This window comes from Lucilia cuprina, chromosome 3 (assembly GCF_022045245.1).
Source record: "Lucilia cuprina isolate Lc7/37 chromosome 3, ASM2204524v1, whole genome shotgun sequence".
Lineage (NCBI taxonomy): Eukaryota > Metazoa > Arthropoda > Insecta > Diptera > Calliphoridae > Lucilia > Lucilia cuprina.
This window is the reverse complement of record NC_060951.1, coordinates 21617885-21640767: the sequence shown is the minus strand read 5'-3', so window position 1 is coordinate 21640767 and position 22883 is coordinate 21617885. Positions and strand designations below refer to the sequence as shown.

General features: G+C 30.6%; 2 protein-coding genes across 7 annotated transcripts; one reads left to right on the top strand and one right to left on the bottom strand.

The window, feature by feature from the left end:
• Nucleotides 1–8242: 8242 nt before the first annotated feature.
• LOC111688809 (N-glycosylase/DNA lyase) lies at nucleotides 8243–22847 on the bottom strand. Of its 3 annotated transcripts, none has more exons than XM_046947584.1 (6): nucleotides 22609–22847; nucleotides 22198–22536; nucleotides 21712–21829; nucleotides 18117–18482; nucleotides 17945–18035; nucleotides 8243–8361 (listed from the first exon to the last, which is right to left on the bottom strand). In XM_046947584.1, exons 1-6 carry the CDS (start codon nucleotides 22755–22757, stop codon nucleotides 8324–8326), a joined length of 1101 nt encoding a protein of 366 aa, XP_046803540.1. In that variant the 5' UTR covers nucleotides 22758–22847; the 3' UTR covers nucleotides 8243–8323. The 3 variants fall into 3 exon arrangements, with proteins under 3 accessions (XP_046803540.1, XP_046803541.1, XP_023307095.2); XM_046947585.1 differs by having other exon boundaries at nucleotides 8313–8350; XM_023451327.2 differs by lacking the exon at nucleotides 8243–8361 and having other exon boundaries at nucleotides 17868–18035.
• Nucleotides 12348–17632, top strand: LOC111688808 (period circadian protein). Of its 4 annotated transcripts, none has more exons than XM_046947582.1 (12): nucleotides 12348–12559; nucleotides 12708–12791; nucleotides 12853–13019; nucleotides 13079–13186; nucleotides 13318–13409; nucleotides 13476–13896; nucleotides 13957–14313; nucleotides 14398–15719; nucleotides 15821–15955; nucleotides 17089–17187; nucleotides 17284–17430; nucleotides 17492–17632. In XM_046947582.1, the coding sequence occupies exons 1-12, from the start codon at nucleotides 12468–12470 to the stop codon at nucleotides 17555–17557; spliced, it is 3090 nt and encodes a 1029-aa protein (XP_046803538.1). In that variant the 5' UTR covers nucleotides 12348–12467; the 3' UTR covers nucleotides 17558–17632. The 4 variants fall into 4 exon arrangements, with proteins under 4 accessions (XP_046803538.1, XP_023307093.1, XP_046803539.1 ...); XM_023451325.2 differs by having other exon boundaries at nucleotides 12351–12559; nucleotides 14398–15746; XM_023451326.2 differs by having other exon boundaries at nucleotides 12353–12559; nucleotides 12856–13019; nucleotides 14398–15746.
• Nucleotides 22848–22883: the final 36 nt, after the last annotated feature.

Sequence of the window (22883 nt, the reverse complement as noted above, 5' to 3'; positions counted from 1 at the left end):
ATATGTATGTATGTGTGTAGTTTACGTTTTTTCTCGGGTTTGTTTACAGATAAATTTACCAATACAAAATAAACAACAACGTAGAGCAGAAAACAGCAGTTGACGTTAGATAATTTTAATTTTTATATACTGCTTGGCCTGAGAGACAACGTGAGTGTGTCAGTGTTTTCCCCGTTGTTCCGACTATACCATTATCGGGTAGTTACAACATTTATTAAGAAATAAACAGACAATAGTTCATGAATCGACTGAAAAATAATTCTACAACAAAAACAGATAATACAAATAACTACATACATTGTTCAGAATTGAACACGCATTTATTTATGTTTAATTTTGTTTAAGTAAAATAAGAAAGATCATAAATTATAAGTTCAAGTGCATGGGTTAGGTCATAAAAAATATTATATACGTTTGTTTGTACTACAAATAAATATGTATTATCGCTTTGTTTTTAGGACAAGCCGTAGCAGTGATAAGAACTTTAGTTCTAAGATGCACATTAATTCTGTTGTTTATGTGACGCATAAACCATATGTTAGAGTTAATAATGAGGCATGAAATATATTTATATCACTGATGCAGTTATTACCCCATGCTAAGATAGAAACATTACACTGATAAGACTGAAAGTACACATGTGCACAAGATGTCTTATCATAGTTCTAGTTAGTTTTAAGATTTTTGTATTTAGCTCTTAAGATCATTGATTTTAAATAAACTCTTAATGTCTTACAAACATTCATTCGAACAGTACGTTCATACATGGTCCTTCGATAAAAAAAAAACCAGCGCAAAAAATTAAAGAATATATATACAATAAAAAATATAAATAAAAATTTAAAAAGAAAAAGTCGACTTAAATAAATAAAAAAAAAAAATAAAAAAAAAACATTAAAAATGGCTCAGAGACAAAATTTATACGAATCTCAAAAGCAGATCACAGATATCGGTATACTTTAAGGTGGGTATTGGACCAATATTTTTGTATGTTACAAACATCAGCACAAACGTATAATACCCTCCCCACTATAGTGGTGTAGGGTATAACAAAAGACACAATATTGAAGCATTTGTTTGTTATGAATTAGACTAGTAGATTCTAATTTTACTCGTAAAAGCTTTTTAAACAAATCTTAACATTCATGGCATATTATGTAAATACTCTGACGACGTTGCTGCATTGGCTTTCTTAAAGGTACGTTCACACCTATCAAATATTTAACGAAAATTTCGTGACCCCTAAAAATAGAAATTTTAATTTTCTTTAAATAAAATATTTTTTATCAAAATAGTACATAAATATTGGGTCTATTCAGAAAACAAATTGCTAAGTGATTTGTATCAAAGGTCTGCACAAGACAACAATAATACGACAATTTGTTACAAAATATCGTGTACGCCATCATAAGCATACGAAATTCTCTTGCAAATTGTCGCATTATTATTATCTTGTGCAAGTTTTTAATATGTACATGCAAAAAATTATTTTATTCCCATATCTTTATTTATAAATTAAATATGCGATTTTCGGATGTGGATCTTATACGACAATTTTAGATCAATTATTGTCCGATCCGGAATAAAACATACTTGTGCTAAATATTCTTCTTTGTTTCTTAATTAGCCTTCTGCATTTAAGAGATTTTCTAAAGTGGACCATATTTAGGAGCTATGACCTATTTTGGGCCTATCCAGAAAACATTTTGCAGGGTGTTTTATATGCTCTGAATTTTGATAGAGTCTTATTTGAGAGTTATGACCAATGACCGATCCAAATTATATTTTTCAAAGTTATATATCTATATATCAAACATAATCATGAGGAATATTATTTTAATATATTTAGTTCTTAATTGGCTCTATATATTTTAGTAATTTTCAGAAGTGAACCATATAAATTGTTGTAGAGTGATTTCTAGATGATTCGAATCTCGTAAATATCTGTGGTCTTCTGAAAACTGATTTTAGCAAACAAGCAGAAAGACAGAAATGGCTAAATCGACTCCAATATATATTAGGATCTAAAATACATACATATACTTTAGAGGGTCGGATAATTATATTGAGGAAATTACAACTGAAAGAACAAACTGATTGATAAACTTAAAAATAGGATTTGTGATGCGTGGTGTGTAGCATGCAGCCTATAAAGAGCGAGGTTTAAAAAGCGTGAAACGCATTGCCGTCTCAACGCATGTTGTATATATTGTAAGCCGTGTTTTTATTGAACTGAAGAAGTTTTAGAATTACCAAATTATATTAATACAAAATATAAGACAATTATAAAAATAGTTCGAATCGTCGACAACTTTGCCACTGTACTAAATCATAGTCGATACCCTTCTGTTGTTCAAAACCTTTTATTATCAGTCTGACACTGTACTTATCTACATAACCATCTGTATATGTTTTAATTTTTTACATCTACTTTCCTGAAAGAGTAATTATTTGTTAATTCTTTCAGTTCCCAAGTATGGTTTTCCTTTAGCAAATTTATTTCAGCAATCATTGCTTTTGTTCAATTTTCCTTTTCATCACTTTCAACAGCATCTTTGTAGGTACTTGCATTTTAAATTTCATAGACGTAAGTACAAAATCGTCATTTATATTATCAATGCTAGGTAGTATTAGGTTTATTATCGAAATCACAACATTTCGTTCTACTGACACTGATTGAAGCGCATCGTTGAAATGTTCAACCTTTTCCTTCTTCAACTTTTCCATCTGAAATCCATTTGCGGCAATCTTTCAACCAGTGTCCTTTTTTTGAAATAGTGGCAAATATCTTTTTATTATTTGTTTTGAAATTCTTTTTACGATTGAGGTTTACCATCAAAGCTTCTTTATTATCACTGCCAATTTTCGTCTTTCTTTAAATTAAACACCTTTGCATTATTAATACATCAAGTGTCATATCATCTTCTCGGGTAAGCGTAATCCAAATTGATTTAAACATCTCAATTGAATTTTACTCAGTTCAGTACATTAAAAATTTTCGTAGTTTTGACATTGTTTGTAATTAAAAGAATTACATAGAATCAAGAAAAAATTTGTTACTTCTTTTTTGTCGAATATTTGATAGGTGTGAATGTACATAAAGTGATGACGACTTCTTTCAAAAACACGTTGTCGTTACAAAGTTCTTTTGTCGTGCTCATTTTATTTATTAAATTCTTCTCACTAGTATACTCTTGAAATAAAAAAGCTTTTTATGCAGTTAAATACCTACACTTAAAAAATTAGCAACGTTTTGATTTCATAAATTCATAACAAAGCAAGAGAGGCAAGAATTAATTCTGTTGAATTGAATCGAATTACATCCAGATTTGCTACAGTTGATATATGACATGAGTCGACTAATTGCAGAAATAATTTGCATATTAATTTACGATTATTTGCTATTCCTAATCTATAAACCATCGATGATAGTGAACTGATATCTTCAACTCTCCTGGCAATGACTAAAAACGGAGTTCTCTGTTATCCGCAGTTAATAAGTATACGGTTTTTATACCCTACACCACTTTAGTGGGGAGGGTATATTGGGTTTGTGCTGATTTTTGTAACATACAAAAATATTCGACCTAAACCTTAAAGTATACCAATCGGCTTAGAATCGTTTTCTAAGTCGATTAAGCTATGTCCGTCTGTCTGGCTGGCTGTCCATGTAAACCTTGTGCGCAAGGTACAGGTCGCAATTTTCAAGATGAAATTTGGCACTTTTTATTTGGCGTAAGCCTATTGAAAATGGTTAAAATCGGTCCATTATTTCACCTAGCCCCCATAGAACAGAACCCCCCGAGCTCATAATTATGTTAAATATACAGGTATTTCGAAATAATGCGTTACAACTAAGTTTCATAGAAGTCTTTATGACCCTGCCAAATTTCATTAAGATCGGGTCCCATTTGACCCTAGCTCCCATACAAAGTCCCCTTCAGAAAATTACTTCAATGTCCAAACACAAATATCGCGATGAAATTCAGCACAATAAAATATTCACAAAATTTTATCGCGCTTGGTCCATATTTGCTCCTAGCCACCATATAAAGCCTATTTTGAAAAATTAGTTTTTCATCCATAAATTGCTTACATGTATCGGAACAATGTAATATTTAAGATAAATGCTTTATTGTGAAAAATAAATCATATTTAATATTCATAACTGGTATAGGGTATCATATGGTCGGCCACGCCCGACTATACCTTCTTACTTGTTATTTGTTAAAACGAAAGCTTTAATGAAAAATAGTTAGCTGAAATTTGAAATAGAAGTTTCATGGAAGGATAACACCTCACTTAGATCTTAAGAACTTCAGATTGTATTTGTATGGTTGTCTTATACTCCACATTTTGGTTACAACTTTTACAAAATTTTTCCATTATTTATATTGGTTTAATTTCGCATCAGCAATTTCGGAAAGTTTCCCACCAACATAATAAAACCCTTAAGCATTAATACTAGAGGGTTTATAACGTTGGTTTGCAAAAAAGTAACAACTTCATATGTATGTATGTGTGTAGTTTACGTTTTTCTCGGGTTTGTTTACAGATAAATTTACCAATACAAAATAAACAACAACGTAGAGCAGAAAACAGCAGTTGACGTTAGATAATTTTAATTTTTATATACTGCTTGGCCTGAGAGACAACGTGAGTGTGTCAGTGTTTTTCCCCGTTGTTCCGACTATACCATTATCGGGTAGTTACAACATTTATTAAGAAATAAACAGACAATAGTTCATGAATCGACTGAAAAATAATTCTACAACAAAAACAGATAATACAAATAACTACATACATTGTTCAGAATTGAACACGCATTTATTTATGTTTAATTTTGTTTAAGTAAAATAAGAAAGATCATAAATTATAAGTTCAAGTGCATGGGTTAGGTCATAAAAAATATTATATACGTTTGTTTGTACTACAAATAAATATGTATTATCGCTTTGTTTTTAGGACAAGCCGTAGCAGTGATAAGAACTTTAGTTCTAAGATGCACATTAATTCTGTTGTTTATGTGACGCATAAACCATATGTTAGAGTTAATAATGAGGCATGAAATATATTTATATCACTGATGCAGTTATTACCCCATGCTAAGATAGAAACATTACACTGATAAGACTGAAAGTACACATGTGCACAAGATGTCTTATCATAGTTCTAGTTAGTTTTAAGATTTTTGTATTTAGCTCTTAAGATCATTGATTTTAAATAAACTCTTAATGTCTTACAAACATTCATTCGAACAGTACGTTCATACATACATAGATATATCCATACATAAATACTTGGATTTGTCTATAAGTAATAAGTAGAATTCACGTGTTGAAGTTGCGTGACTGTTATTGACAACAATAAAAACACACATTTGCGATTTGCAAAAATTCAGCAGAAAGAGAGAAGGAATTGAGAAACAATCTCATAAATACAAAACAAAAAGTTATTAGTTACATACATATGTAGGTATAGCCACTAATGTAAACAAAAACAGAAAACAAACTTTGTACTCGTACATTTACAACAAATGTCTTACTTTCCCTTTCACCATAGAGGCTAAACAAATGGTGAAAGGTAAAAGGAGAAAAACGATTTATTAGTAAAATATCTAAAAAAAAAAATGTGCAATGTAAATATTTGTGTATTTGTAGATATTTTTTAGTATGTACGAATACTAATTTGTTATAAAGTAGGTATGTATCTGTAATTAAAAGATTGTCGTTCTACTCAAAGATAATCGTTCTACTCATCTTCATACTTACATATAAGCAATTATCAAAATGTTTTAATTTTAAAATTAAAAAAATCGAAAAAAAATTTTTGATGTCACATTCAAAATACCCTAATATGTGATGAATCCGTTCGCGTTACTCATTTTGATCGAAGGGCTTAAAAGTTTTCACTTAAATATTAAAAAAAAATCTTAAAAATAATATTCGCGTAATAATAATATTGTAATATTTGAAAAAAATGCACATAATTATAAAAAATAATTCAAATTTAGCGCATTAAATACATACCATAAAATTTATTTAGAAAAATTTTAAAAATACAAGGTAAGAAATTTTATTTTAGTAACTTTTTAACTTGTTGCCTATAGTTTTGGAAAAATCGCCAATTAATTAAATTTAAGAAAAAAAGTTTTAATTTCTGAGAATGATTTATAAGGGAATGCAATTAAGAAACAAGTAAGATTGTTATATTCGGCTATTCCGAATCTTATATACCCACCATCAAATCACTGCCATATAAATTAACTTTGATATTTATTTTATTATATATCGATACTAATGTGAACATCAGGGGGTTCAACTACTGACAGTGAAGATTTATTATTTATTTCAAATTTAATAGTTCTACTTATATTTTAAAGCCAATAATGAACATTAAAGTCATTTTCTGAAAGGCACCTTCTACAGGGTTAAAGTTAATTATGGACCGATCCTCTTAAAATATACTAGAGAGATTTTAGATTAAAATTAGTTTATGTCGAATAGCATTGGGGCTAGCATGAAACTTACGGTCAAAAAAACTGTAAAAAATTAAAAATTGGAAAAAACCTGGTGTCAAATTTCAACATCCACGTTCTAATACGTAAAGAGATATCACACGGATAAGCTTGCAAAGAATTTATCTGCTAAGTATCTTTAGCTTGCACTATAACGAATAATGTGCAAAAGTTTAAAACTATGGACCAAAAAATAAAAAGAAGGCGAAAAAACTAGTTAGACACACATGTTTTTTTTTTAATTTTGTAAACTTTCAAAACCGATTACGTTTAGAAATTAAGACCTAAAATTTTACAATTTTGCAACTTTTAGGCTGGAAGTCTTTGTTGGACATTTTACTCTTACCAAAGTTATTAAACAGAAAACACGTTTACGTTTGAGGGTAATATTATCGGATGGTTGGCACAAGATTAGTGGCTGTAGGTGCAGAATCCTGGCATGTTCATGCTTCCTTGATTTCCGGCATTCAGATAAGTTAAGTCTCGCTGTTCACTACTGACAGAGATGGCCACTATTTGATGATCTATAGATTTAATGTGCAATATGGTGTTCAGAGTTTCTGAAGTATTATTCCAATGCATGCTGATCTCTGAACATTGTATAACTATCAATAATATTTTTTTAGTTAAAGTCAACCACTGTGAGAATAGAACGAAGTCAAAAATAGGACAGTGTTGGGACTACGTCCCCATATTACACCGAACATCTTGCTACAGGTGAAGCAGAAACCATTGTCTTCCTGACTCTGCGTTTAATGTTCTATCAAAGCCATAGTATACTTTATTTTTGCACACCCGTATGACTATTTTTAGGACCACAGTTACCTTTCAGAATGCTGAGTAGATACGTGGTCACAGGGACCACGTATAACCTTGCACCAAGTTACACTTCCCCTAAGATTTGCGTTACTATAGCGCTACTAAAACTAGCTATAGTAGCGCAAAGCGCTCACATACGAAGACAAGGAAAATCGTAAAATGGATTAGTGATAACGGGCTTTATTAAAGGCAATGACTGGTGTTAAACTTAAAGTCCTTCTTTCCAAAACAGTACTGTCAAAATAGCAAGCATTATGTCTAAGAAATTAATCAAACATACGAGCAACAAAAATCTCCTAAGGAGACGAAAAACATTAAAAAAATAATTAGTAGAAAATTTTACATTTGAATTCTAAACTAAAAAATTATGTTTTTTAGTTGGGCCGATCTCTTCTATTTTTAATAGCAAATATCAAAAATCAGCCAAATTTATATGTATAAAAAAGCACCCTACTACACATGTTTATGCTCGTGTATTTTATACCATTGCCATTCGGCTTAATCTTTTTCATGTATTGGACAATGTGCATATATCCAAAACAAAAAATTAATCTCGCACTCAGATACTCTTTGAAACGCGACTTACTTGCACTGAAAATCGAAGGAAATTTAGAAAATCTGAGAGAATAGTGGTAATATTACCGAGGGTTGTGTAAAAACAAAAATTTTACTAATTTATTTAAATAAAATATACATGATAAAATGAAGTGGGTGGATAGGTGATTAGAATTTTGGAATAACTTATAAAGGGTGTATATGGTTATTAGTTATAATAGTTTTCCTTTATGCAGAATAACGTTTAATTTTTTGAACATTTTATTAGATTTTATATAGAATTTATTATAAAATAAAAACTAATCATGTAAAAAGAAACATTTTTGCACACAGCCCTCGTTTGCAAACTTTTTTCATTCAGTTCATATTAAAGCTCGCAGCAATAATTGCCAACCGAACAGCTAACTCCAGACCACTTGCTCAAACAGTCAATCATTTAGTATTCGTATGAGTCCGCCGCTGATAAGTCGCTTATTAAAGATACAAAAGTGAAAATAAAGATAATAATAAAAATATAATAAAAATAATCACAAGATGAATTTGAATCAATTTTGAATTTGATGAAAAATTAGTAAAGAAATAAAAGTAAATAATTTTTTAAATACAATATTGCTCAGCAAATTAATAAAAAAGAAAATAAAGAGTGCGAAAAAAGCGATAGTTTAAAACAATAATATTTATTACTTAAATATTTATTACTTAAAAATATATTACTAAAGGTAAAATAAAAATAAAACGATTTAAGCTTAACAATAAGTAAATATTACAAAACAAAAAGAGATAAGAACATTTGTAATTTGTAAATTGTAATGAGAGAATTATTAAATATATTTAATTACAATTTTGTTTGTGTTATAAATCACACTCTCAAGTTCATTTAAAGCACAAAAAAACATTTATTTAGATTATTAACATAAATATTTAAATTTGCATATTAAAAGAATAAATTTGTTTTTATTTTCTAAATTAAAATAGAAAAAAAATTCCAAATTTTAAAGTTCTTATTTATAAACTTTTATCATTGTTTTATAAATCAAATTTTCATACAAAATTTGTTCTATAAACCTTTGATAAATGTTTATGAATAAGGCAGTAAATGTTTTTTCTGTATTAATTAGATTAGATTCTAACTTAGCGCTGCTTATTAATCCTTTAGAAAAGGATTTATCATATTTGCATTAATAATGGAGATAATAGCATGAAACACAATTAAAACAGTTTTTTATGTAAAAAAACAATTCCTCGATTTTCTTAGTTATTTGATCCGGAAATGTTAACGTTAATCGAAACGACTTAAATCTAGATTCTATTTAAGAATAAGTTGAGGATTAAATAAGTTTATTAAATGTACATACATACAGATACAGATACAGCGAGGTTTTTTCGAAGGGCCCTTTTAAACAATTAAAAAAAAAAACTAAAATCTTTTTTTCAAGTTTCTGAGGATGGGCCCATAATTAACCATAACCCTTGCATAAAGTCTTATTCCAAAAAAATTACTTTAATCTCCATAACTTGGATATATAAACCACTATAGCGTTAAAATTTGACATAAAAAAATTTAATATCACCCAACATCTTCTGTAAGATTTTGTGAAGATCGGTCCATAATTGACCATACCGCCATAACATATACAAGATTATTTAAGAAATTGGCATTGGCGCGTGTTGTTTTTGATTCAAAATGACCGTCATATAATATACATATGTGGGATAATAGGGGATACTTGGCAATATCACCAATACAAGGTTCGGAAAATGTTTAATGTTCGTACCCGGCTTTTATGGACCAAAATGATTTTAACGTTCATAAGTGGCCTATAAACCAAAATTTCCTTACCAATATTCCTAAGAATTGGTCATATAAATCATTTGCTATTAAACATTAATAGCAAAATTTTATAGGAGTCAAAATCTCTAACAATCGATCGATCCATAATCTAACACTCCACCCCATTTAACCCTTCTTACAGAATATCAGTTTATTGTAAATAATCCTTCTAAAATAATGACATAAGGTCAAGTTCACTTAAAATGGCTTATTAAAATGGAACCAAATTCAAATTAAAAGCCCTCTTTCGAAAATCATTGTTAAACTCATATTAATAACAATATATGAAAGTACAATTCGGCATAAATTAAATATAAGTAAATATTGTTCTACATGTACATATATATATTATTAATTTTTTGAAATTTTTATCAAATGTCTGAACTTTACAGGATTTGAATGGAAAAATTCCTTAAAATACCAAAAAAAGAAATAAGATTTTGATTCCAAATATTTTAAGGGTCTCCAATAATAGACAGTCCCGCGAACATGATTTTAAATTAAATTATTACATATTGCTAATTAAATTTTTATAAAAAATAGTCACCCAAAGAGACACATAAATAATAACACCCACTGGATAAAAATAAGTAAACTACAATTGTATAAACCGACACATGAGCCTAAAATGTGCACAAATTCTTCGTATACGGGTGTTTTTGAGTAACGAGCTTTTTAAAACATATTGTCAATAGATTGCAATGCCTTTGTTTGAATCGTTGTTTGTTGCATGAGTACTTGTACTTATTAGATGTTGTCGTAACATTGACTGCAATTTAGTAGTCGCTGCGACATCGTCAAATGTTTTTTGCACGTGAATCTATTCCTATGACACATTCATAATAAAAAGCTTTTTCTCTCACTATCTCTCTCGGTATTTGTTTTTGTTAAACTTTATTATGGACACTGTTTAGTTCTTAATACACTGTGAGAGAAGAAGTGTCGTGGCATTTCAATTAAATGAAATAAAATTGTTCCTTGTGAGTATTACTAAATCAAAACTATGGAACACGAACCAATATTATTTAATAATTTCCTTCTTGATTACAAACCGATCCTTGAGAAATTTAGAACAAACTTTGTGTAATTATTTACCATATTTACAACGAATTATCTTGGCGTCATGCCTAATATTGGACCAATATATGAAATTGATGTAAATATTAAATTGAACTTAGAAGGATGTCGAGCTGATAATTTGGTTATAAGTATATGTATGTATATATGTATGTATATTAATATACATATGTATATATTTTTACCGAATTTGACTCAGTTAAGTTTTAAAAAGTTAAAAATATTAGTGCTCATTTTCAAAATTCTCTTTCAAGAGATTTTTAACGTCCACTTTGAAAATCGACATAATAAGGGGATAAATACATACATAACAAGTAAGAGGTTATTGTCGGACGAGGCCGACCATATAATACCCTACACCAGTATACGAATAAAATGTGGTTTAGTTTTCGTAATAAATCACATAGTTGAATTGTACCTTGCCTCAGATATAGTTCAGTCATTTATTTATTATTATTAATAAAATTGTGGATATTTAAGTAAAATTTTGATAGGGGCTAGGGTCAAATAAGGCCCTATAATTATAAAGTTCATGAGGGTCATCAAGGCTAGTATGGAAGTTATGCTCTTTTCGGGGTTCAGTTGTATGGGGGCTAAGTGAATAAAGAACCATAATGAACCCTTTTCAATAGGCTTCGTCTACGGTACCACAGAAGATCCAAAATTGCGACCATTAGTTTGATTACAAGGTTTATAAGCTCTATTCGGGGGTTCAGTTGTATGGGGCCTAGGTGAAATAATGAGCTGATCTTAACCATTTTCAATAGGCTTCGTCCCTGGGACAATAGAAGATCATCTACCAAATTTCATTATCTTCGAAATTGCAACCTGTAGTTTGATAACAAGCTTTACATGGATGGACTCAGAAAAGGAATCTGATCCAATTGGAATACTTTAAGGTGGGTATAGGACCAATCTTATTGTGCGCTACAAACATCAGCACAAACCCAATATACCCTCCCCACTAAAGTGGTGTAGAGTATAAATATATAGGAAATGAAGTAAAATCCGACATAAATGATAAAGAATGAAATTTGTATGTTTAATAAAAACATTTTAAATTTACAATTTTTGGCCTATTGTAAATTTGACCTAATAAATATTTTTGAAGACGCCTTACATGGGATCTAGAGACCCTTTTTTTATTAAGTAATGAAGTCTTTTTCATGGTTACTTAACTAATATGTTATTTTGTACGTGTTACATAAAATAATCATACTCTTTGATTTTTAACATAAGACTAATAAAACCTTAGGCGACCTATTATTTGATGTTTAATATCCTAAAGGAAATGCAATAATTAAACATCATTTACGTCAATAAAATGTAAAAGTTCGTTGCGTAAGAGGCAGAAAAATGTTATCAGTTAAACGGAATTTGTCTGGAGCTGTAACAAAGACTTTCTTAAATTAACAAACATATTATTTATAATCGTTATTTGTCTAAAAATATACCAAGTATTCAAAACTATGTAATCAATTTCTCTTTTTCAGATAAATCTAATAGTTCAAGAGTTAAATAACGACAAACTATAGCAACACAAATTAATTACAATTTAAAAAAGAAAGTAAATAAGAGACATTTACAAAATTTAAAGCGAATTTTAAGTGATATTTAAGAAAAAATAGGAAAACTTTAAAAGTAAAAACCTAAAAAAATCAATACAAAATGGAAGGAGAATCCACGGAGTCAACTCATAATACAAAAGTTTCAGATTCAGCATATTCAAATAGTTGCAGTAACAGCCAATCTCAAAGAAGGTATACATACATACAGATAAAAATAATAATTATAATGGGGTTTGAAAAAATGATTCCTTAGGGTGAAGTGTAAAACTGTTCCCAAATACTTTTAGATAACTCTCTCAAAATCTAGATAACAATTAATGTTTAACATGTTTTTTTTTAGTGGAAGCTCAAAATCTCGCCTAAGTGGAAGTCATTCATCGGGAAGTAGTGGTTATGGCGGTAAACCTTCTACACAAACCAGCAGGTGCGGTACTAAATATTTATTTAACCAGTTTTTATTTATAATTCTAATGTATTTTCCCCAGCAGTGAAATACATCTCAATAAGCGTGTCAAAGATAAGTCTCGCAAGAAGAAGAAGCTTAAGTGTTCCACCAGTACCGCTACAAATGTTTTAGAAAATCAAGAAGATGTTGCCAAAACAAATGAAGTCCAAGATGAGGAAAAAGTCGATATTAATGACATAACAATGAGTAGGTCAAGTAAAATATTTTTTAAGAATTGATCTCAAAACTTTCAAGAAACGTTTTAGCTCAAACTAGCCGACAAAAAGATAATAAAGAGAATTTGGAAAAAGAATCTAGTGAACCCAAATCTGAGAAATCATTATTGCAATTTCCAACACCATCTCCATTATCAGGTATGCTAAGCAATTTAATCTATACGAGTCACCTTCAGTTTTTATTATAGTTTTCAAATGTTAATCACTCTTTAGAGATCATACTATTAGTTATCTTAAATATATTTAAACAAATTTATTTTCGCCTTTAGCCACCACACAGCAAGGAGTTAAATCGGAAAAAACTTGTGAATCGGCGCCAGGAAAATTAGAATCCTCAGGCAAAACAGACAAATTTAAGGAGGTAAATGTATATACATTTTATTTTATAAAAACAGTGATAATATATTTTTTTATTTTCTTAAAATAGGATAGCTTTTGTTGTGTCATTTCAATGCACGATGGCATTGTTCTTTATACTACACCCAGTATCACAGATGTCCTCGGTTTTCCACGAGATATGTGGCTAGGGCGATCATTCATTGACTTTGTTCATACCAAAGATCGAGCTACATTTGCAAGTCAAATAACCACTGGAATACCAATAGCCGAATCACGCAGTAGTATGCCAAAAGATGCCCGTAGTACATTTTGCGTTATGCTAAGACGTTATCGGGGGCTTAAGTCTGGTGGTTATGGAGTTATAGGTCGTTCGGTTAATTATGAACCATTTCGTTTGGGATTGACATTCCGCGAAGCACCGGAAGAGGCTCGTTCTGATAACTATTTACCAAGTGGCACCAATATGTTGTTGGTTATATGTGCCACGCCAATTAAAAGTGCTTACAAAGGTGGGTGGTTATAGATTTAATCGAACGAATGTAAGGATAATAAATTCTCTAAATTTTTAGTATCGGATGAGTTACTTTCTCATAAAAGTGCTAAATTTACTATTCGTCACACTGCTACGGGTATAATTTCACATGTGGATAGTGCAGCAGTATCGGCATTGGGTTATTTACCTCAGGATCTTATAGGTCGTTCAATACTTGATTTTTATCATCATGAAGATCTTATTGTTTTAAAGGAAATCTATGAGACTGTAATGAAAAAAGGTCAAACGGCTGGTGCATCATTTTGCAGTAAACCTTATCGGTTTCTTATACAAAATGGTTGTTATGCTCTGCTCGAAACTGAGTGGACTAGTTTTGTTAATCCTTGGTCTAGAAAATTGGAATTTGTTATCGGACATCACCGGGTATTTCAAGGTACTTATAAAGCACTATATAGATTAATGTTTTACTTTTATAAATTTTATATTTGGTTTTTATTCCGAAATCCACACAAAACAGGACCCAAAAATGTTCATGTTTTTGAACCACCACCCAATACAAAGCCCAAGTTATCGGAAGACTCTCAAGCTCGCATTGCTCGTATAAAAGAAGATATTGTTAAACTTTTAGCAGAAACAGTTTCCAGGCCTTCAGATACGGTCAAACAAGAGGTCTCAAGGCGTTGTCAAGCTCTAGCCTCCTTTATGGAAACTTTAATGGATGAAGTTTCTCGCACAGATTTGAAACTGGAGTTGCCCAATGAAAATGAATTAACAGTATCCGAAAGAGATTCTGTGATGCTGGGAGAAATATCTCCGCATCATGACTATTACGATAGTAAAAGTTCTACTGAGACTCCGCCTTCGTACAATCAACTAAATTACAATGAGAATTTGCAACGTTTTTTTAACAGCAAACCAGTTACAGCACCAGTAGAGTTTGATCCTATTAAAATGGAACAAACTTACAATGCACCCGCCGATGAACGCAGTACTCTAAGTCCGGTTCAATGCTTTGAGGGAAGCGGTGGTAGTGGTTCATCGGGAAATTTTACTTCGGGTAGTAACTTAAATATGGGCAGTGTGACTAATACCAGCAACACCGGCACTGGAACTTCTTCAGGAAGTGTTCCCATGGTCACGTTGACGGAATCTCTGCTAAATAAACATAACGATGAAATGGAAAAGTTTATGCTTAAGAAGCATAGAGAATCTCGAGGACGAAGTGGTGAGAAGAACAAAAAGAATTCTGAAAAGATAATGGAGTATACTGGCCCGGGACACGGAATCAAAAGAGTTGGTTCACATTCGTGGGAGGGCGACGCCAACAAGCCAAAACAACAACATACAAATCTCATGGATATACAACGTGAATACACCGATCATCATAATCAGCCGAGCTCTAGCAATAAAATATTCAATAATCTCCAAACCACACTCGGTGCCAATGCTTTAACTATTCCCTATGCTGGAGGTCTATCTTGTTCGCGCAACGTTAACCTTTGGCCACCCTTCTCTGTTGGTCTCACCACACCTACCTCGCATACAGCACAAATAGCTCAAAGTAGTTTTACCCCTCAGCACAGTCTATTTCCCACATTTTATTATATACCCGCCACTGCCGCCGCAGCAGCAGCTGCTGCTGCCAATCAAGTCCAAAAACGATCTCCCGCTGAAATTCCCAGTACTTCAAGTCAGGCGCTGCCTCTGCAATATATGGCTGGTGTTATGTATCCGCATCCTTCATTATTTTACACTCATCCAGCTGCCGCGACCGCTATGATGTACCAACCGGTATCCTTTTCGAATATTGCCAGCACCATTAATCTAGCACCTGAACAGGCAAGTTCATCGACTGATTTTAAAACGGTATTACATTAAAAAAAAACATATTACGTTTCAATAACAATATTAACTGTTTTTACTATTCTCTTACTCTTCAGGCTCAAACACTAATGGTGGCACCGACCACTACTAAACCCCAACAACAAGGAGCGTTTCACTCTATAACTCCGTCCCAACTACAACGTCCATCCTCTCAAGCCACATCTGTTAAGGCAGAACCTGGTTCAAATATGGTATGTTTGTTGTATCAGAAATTATAGCCTTAAATATCAAGTAGTAACGATTATATTTCAATTAATTGATTCTATTATATTTTCATGAGAAGTATACATATGTATATAAAAAATAGGTCTCGGTACGGACTGAGGAGTTGTGAAGTAATTTTACAAACTGTGTATATTAAAATTGCTCATAGTTTACGGAATAACTTCAAGTTGCAAGTGCAATCTGAAATCTATCGAATTTTAGCATCCTGTTTTTAATTCGAAATGGTTGGTATGCATTATACACCAGTTTTCTGGAAATTGGTTTCAGAAATCTTTAACGAAATGTCATAAAAGGGGGTAGTAACAATATATGAGTATATGTATCTTGAAAACAGCTATTTGAAAAAGATTTATCTATAATCTTTACAAGCCTAATGAATCTGCAGATATTTGCAAATTTTTTCATCTGATCTAGGAAGTGTTTAAGTATTCGCGTTATCGAAAGTGAAAATGTTCACTTGCAGCTTGTAGAAGACATTTATAAATAACACTTAACAACCGCAATTTTCACACAAGAAACCAGACTAGGTTATAGAATGTTATTGCATAAAAACTATATAAATTAAAATTAGTAATTTAAGATCGAAATGTAAATTCACAATTGAAATCGCCCACATTATGTTTTAATATATATTATTAAAAATAACACAGACCAACAATAATTTAGAAAAGTCGATATCTGTCGAATTAAGCTACGCTGAATCCGAATCTGTTCATAACATTTATATTAAGGTCAACAGATTCAACTTTCAGATAACATAACAGATTTTAAAATTACTTTGGTTTCTGGTTTAATAATTTGCGAACTATGTTGATTAATAGTAAATTTCGGTCTTTATATGTACACTAGACTGACCGGATCTTATATGGGAAGAAAAAAATGTCGGAATATTGTTCGTCTTAACCCCACTAAATCGAATTTTTGCGGTCAATGTCTAATGTACACACAAACAAAGATAATGATAAGTAGAGAATCATTGATAATCAAATTCAAAAATGTATTTTGTGAAAAATATAGACAGACAACCACTATGATTTAAGGTTCTCGCCATAAATATTAATATAATTTGATGATTTTTACTTTTTTTAAATTTATGCAGGCACCATCTGATTCATCGAAAAAAGGTATTGCAGATTCGCCCATTGCATCCGTTATGGGTGACTATGTATCAGATCAACACAATGCAAATAGTTTAAAAGTAAAAATAAACCTCAAATACATTAATAACATTCTATTTAAATTTAAAAGTTACACAAACTAATTAATTATCATTTTTTTTTAATTTTAAAAACAGCCAAATACGGACAGCAATGGTAACAGTGACGACATGGATGGTTCAAGTTTTTCATCATTTTATTCGTCATTTATTAAAACAACTGATGGTTCTGATAGCCCCCAAGAAAACGACACAAGCAAAGACTCAAAACAGAGGACATTTAATGTAAACATTCGTCATAAATCAGCAAGTATTTAATGATTTTAATGCCTATAAATACATACAGGTACAGGCAGCTGAAAAACTCATGGAGAATGCTGAAGAAGATCAAACGCAACATGGTGATGGTTAAACACATATTTAAATCTAAAATCATATATTTAATAATATAATAGAACGGAAGAAGTTTAACACTAGCCTTGGCATCAAAGTCTTCAAGGGCAAATTGTGTAGTACAAATATCTCAAAGTTGAGTGTAGTAAGTTTTATATAAAATAGTTAATTAACTAAACACTTTTTTGATAAACATTTTTTATAACTTTATTTATTAATTAAAAATAGTGCGAGTTTTAACAATTAGAGCACATTGCATTTTTATAGTTAACATTTTTTTGTTTAATTTATATATACATACTCGTATGTATTCGTATACGCAAATTATTAAATAATAAGTATTTTTATTTATTAAAATATTTGATTAAAGATTTATGAAATAAATGAGATTCTATAAATCGAATACCTGTTTTTTTGTTGCGTTTCTTTTTGGTTGGTGATGATGAATTCTCTTCATTTTTATTTTGAAATTGTTGAAGTTCCGAACAAAATAAAACCTTAAAAATTTATTAATAAAAAATTTAAATTAATATTCGCTTTAAATATACATTATTTTATTGAATAAATTGCGTAATTACCGCCTGTGTCCAGCCAGCAAAGGGACCATAAACCTCACGAAAATGCTCTGCGATTTCTTCATAAATTTTGGGTGTCACAGCTTTGACACCAGATAATCGAGGCATATAAACAGATTGGGCAATTTTAAAGATGTGTGTATCGATCGGTACTGATTGCAAATGACCAAGTGACATCAAAGATATACAATCAGCGACTTTAAAACCAATTCCAGGAAGTTTTACCAATTCTTGTCGCGCTTCTTGATAAGGAAGTGAACGTAGTCGTTCAAACCATGTTATACCGCCAAACTCGTTAATTTTTGCTATAGATTGAGCAATAAATTTTGCTCGGTATCCAAATTTTGCAGAACGTAAACGAGATTCTAGCTAAAGTAAGATAAATAACTGAATTTATTCTTTTTTAGAGATTCAGAAAATTTTTTAATATTATCTATGTATATGGTATAGGCAAAACATTGGAAACCAGAGATTAAAATTATAAATATATTAGTAACCAAAATGGACATTTTATGCATACGTATGCAATATTAAAATATAAACATATTTAATGAAAATATATTTAATTGCCATTCTAAATATTTTTAATATTTTTGCTAAAAATATTTGTCTTTACATGATATTGCATATTACAGCTTATAGACAAATATAATGTTTTTTCGCATGGAAAATATTACGCAGCAACTCGCTAACATATTTATAATATTCACAAATGTTTCGTATTGCTTACCTATAAAATACAAATTATTCGAAATTAAAAATATTCAAGCCATGCAATCAGAAATATACGAACATGAAATGTACGCATGTAATTTGATGAAAATTCTTACGTATGCCAAATTGCAATAGGACAAAGCAAATGGAAGAGGTTAAAAGGTTATATATTGTTGTATTGGGTTTAGGTTAAATCCCTCACCTAATACAATTGTACTTCCCTTTTGAGCTCCTAATTATGTTAAATCTCTAAAAAAGCACAAATAGTATTTTCAGTTTTTTATAAGCACTGATTCCAAAGAGCATATGTACCAAACTTAGCTCATCACTTAAAAGTTCAAAATAACATTCAGTCCAATTATAATTAAAATCCAATATCCAAAACAAGTAAGGAATTATACTCGGTCGAGGCCGATCATATAATACCCTACACCTGTTACAAATCAAAATACCTTGCCTCATATATACTTAGTTAGCTTGTTTGAAAGGAGGATGTATATACATCAAATCCGAAATACTCCTCTATTGGGCCTGTTGTGTGCTCCTTAAACAGTGCCACAGGTGGGAATCAAACCCACCACCTACCAGACTAAAGCACTAACCTACCTGTAACCTATACTTAATCCATTTATTGTTGAAAAAATTGTGGACAATTAAGTAAAATTTCGAAGGGGGCATTTTATAGGTGCTAGGGTCCAATGAGGACCTTTGAATATAAAGTTCATGAGGGTCAATAAGGCTAGTATGGAACTTGGTTTTGCAGCTTTTTGTCTAGATACAAGTATATTAAATATACTAATTATGAATTCAAAAACCCTATTTGACGGGTTAAGTTGTATGGGGGCTAAGTGAAATAATGGGCCGATGTTTACCATTTTCAATATGTTTCGTCTACGGTACAATAGAAGATAATGTAAAACCACGACCTGTAGTTTGATTACAAGGTTTACATGAATGGACGGACATAGCTTAATCGACTCAGAAATGATTTTGATCCGATTGGTATACTTTAAGGTGGATATAGAACCAATATTATTGTGCGTTACGAACATCAGCACAAACCCTACACCACTTTAGTGGGGAGGGTATAATAAATAACCGATTTGTTACAAAAACTTGTAATGTTTTTAAATCTGAATGTTTTTCTAAATATTATAATTATAAATTCTAAAATATATAATGAAAACTGTAATATTTTAGCCTTTTTAAGGCTTAATAAGAAAGCGGAAAAGGCTAGAAAAAGCTAAATGATAAATGATAGGAAATTACTAACATTTTATGTTGGAATTGAAAGATTATAAAATGTGAAAAATATTCAAATTTTAATTAGAAAATTATTGAAAATTTGTACATAATTAGAAAGTATACACTGCGAATCACTTAATTAAGGAATTTAATTTTGACTTTGAACTAAAATATCTTGTGAACTAAATATTGGAGTTTTACGAAATTTTTGACTTTTAAAGGCCATAGTCTTACTTGTAGGTATGTGAAAAAAGTGAGCGTTTTTTTTTTTTATTCTTCTAAAGGTATTACATTTTTTTCTTTGCCCATAATTAAATAAGATTTTTTATGCATGACTTGAATAAGGTATTATTATATTTCAAAGAAACAAGGCAGAATCTGGCAATTTAAATCGATTAAATTTATAGCGCTATAACATTGGACACGAGAATGCCCTTAAAGTTCAGAAACAGTGAAGCTATCCTATAAAATCTAGTGATTTTACTTTTCTAACACTTTTCGTTTACTTTTCTAACAAGCTTCCGCTAATCATTTTCCATCACATAGAGATACGGATAATATGGAGAACAATTTGAAATGTTTAAAGCTTGTTACCAAAATCGCTGTATTACAACGCTGCAGTGTAATTTGAAGAAAAATAATATTTATTACAAGAATGCGCATCTCGCCGTGCGGGTTGTTATGATTTACACGTATTCTTTATATATACTGAAAAGTGAAACATATTTCAACTATCACTAAATAAAATAGTGGTAGTGAAAATTTTTCTTTTACCACTAACCATTCATATGCCGATTCTCATAAAAGTCTTACTTATGTCGAATTTCATCTCAAGAGTTATTTTCTGAAGGGGACCTTATAGGGAGGTAGGGTCAATTATAGACCGATTTGGTTAAGAGATTTTGGCTCCCAAGGAACTTATTTCAGTCGAATTTCATCGCTATATCTGTAATTTTAAGGTAACAATGAGCGTTAAAGTAATTTTGTGAAGGGGGCTAATTTGAATTATTAACCGATCCACATAGAATTTTGAAGGGAGATTTTGGCTCGTAAAAGACCAACTTATGTCAAGTTTAATCGTTATATGTACTCGTATTTTTAAGACAGTAGTGAGCGTTAAGGCCCTTTTTTGAAGGTGACCTTATATGGGAGGGTAGGGTCAACTACGGATCGATACTCATAAAATTTGGTGGAGAGATTTTCGTTCATAATAGATTTACTTATGTCAAATTTCATCGCTATAATCGTATTTTTAAGTTAGTTATGAGCGTTAAAGCATTTTTCTGAGGCGGTAGGGTCAATTATAGGCCAATCCACATTTAATTTGGTATAGAGGTTTTGACTATTCAAAAACTAACTTATATCATATTTCATAGCTAAACTAATATTTAAGCCAGTAATGAGCGTTAGTGATTTTCTGAAGGGCACCCAAATTGTATCAATACAATGTAGAAAATACCCTACTATATTCTGAGTTACTGACAAGTTCTGACCATTTTTGTTAAGATAATACCAAGACTATTTTTTCAAAATTTATTTATTATAAGGATGTATAAAAATTAAATTATAAAAAAAAATTTTGTGAAAGAAAAAGTTTTCATTGTTTTGTCGCCCACTGTACTACATAATTATTTCTTACCGTATTTTGATCCTTAACTAACGATTCCAAACTAGGAAAACTATAGACATCACTTGATTGAAAATTTCCAATATTTTCTCCATAACTCTTACATAACCATTGTATCATAGTTGATATTCTAAAATTTAAATATAAGATAAATTATTCTAACAGGTATGTATGTATATAGGCAATTTTATATAAATGACCCAACTCAAAAAATCGATTTTGACAATATTTGCAAAACAAATTGCAAATAAAAATTACTTGATCAAACAAAATAACAAATAATAAAGTATTATAAATATCAGTTTAAAAAAATAATAATCAACGACCATCACTACAAAAAAATGTTCATTCCCGGCAGTCCTGGACCAAAAGCTCTGAACATGTGTCTGGCCTACTATCCAATAGTACTAACATTGTTGCAAATTTCATCGAAATCGATTTTTTGAGTTGGGTCACTTGACATTAAAGTGCTCATACGTACATATGTATATAATTTACCTTTTAATATTATTGTTTTGACTGCACATAAATGATATTATATTTTCTAAAGGTTCCTGATCCAATACTCGCACAGCTTTCATATGAGGAGCCAATTTGCCAAAATGAGGATGGGATTTTCGCCATAATTCTATTTGTGTGGATAGATCAAAATCTAAGCGTAAGTAACGTTGGAGTAATTTACTATAGAAACTTTTATCGTTATTTTCTTCATTGTGGAAAGTGTTTGATGTATGAACCTTGTAAAATAAACAATTTTCTTTTTGTTTCAAAATCCAGTATACACCATAAGCCACACCTCGCCATTCACATTCATGACCATTGATTTGCTTTTCCCATCTATTTAATTTATTTTAAAAAGTGTATTAAAAGTATTTTCAAAAATGTTGAAGTAAAAAGCAAACATTGTACCTAAAACTTTGTCCTCCCAGCAAAGTCAAATCCAGATTAAGGTCTTTAGCTTTTACCTTAATCTTTCCTTGAGAGGCCAATGTACACATTTTTAAAGACATTGAATAAATCACATAAATATTAAATTTAAAATTAAAACCAAAATGCATAAAACCAATTCTACAATTTTAAGCGGCAAAGTTGGTTTTTATTTTTATTGTACAGCAGATCCCTGTGCCGACAAATATTAATGCCGACTGTAAGCCGTATACTCTTTTAGCAAAGTTTTAAAATGT

What these genes read in the sequence shown, in the direction of transcription:
- LOC111688808 (XM_023451325.2), top strand. Translation starts at nt 12,468, where the DNA reads ATGGAAGGAGAATCCACGGAGTCAACTCATAATACAAAAGTTTCAGAT. An exon ending in ACATCACCGGGTATTTCAAG is followed by an intron (nt 14,314 to 14,397) that starts GTACTTATAAAG and finishes CACACAAAACAG; the next exon opens with GACCCAAAAATGTTCATGTT. An exon ending in ACAATGCAAATAGTTTAAAA is followed by an intron (nt 17,188 to 17,283) that starts GTAAAAATAAAC and finishes TTTTAAAAACAG; the next exon opens with CCAAATACGGACAGCAATGG.
- LOC111688809 (XM_023451327.2), bottom strand. Translation starts at nt 22,757, where the DNA reads ATGCATTTTGGTTTTAATTTTAAATTTAATATTTATGTGATTTATTCA. An exon ending in CTGGGAGGACAAAGTTTTAG is followed by an intron (nt 22,537 to 22,608) that starts GTACAATGTTTG and finishes TAAATTAAATAG; the next exon opens with ATGGGAAAAGCAAATCAATG. An exon ending in CAAAACAATAATATTAAAAG is followed by an intron (nt 21,830 to 22,197) that starts GTAAATTATATA and finishes TTTAAATTTTAG; the next exon opens with AATATCAACTATGATACAAT.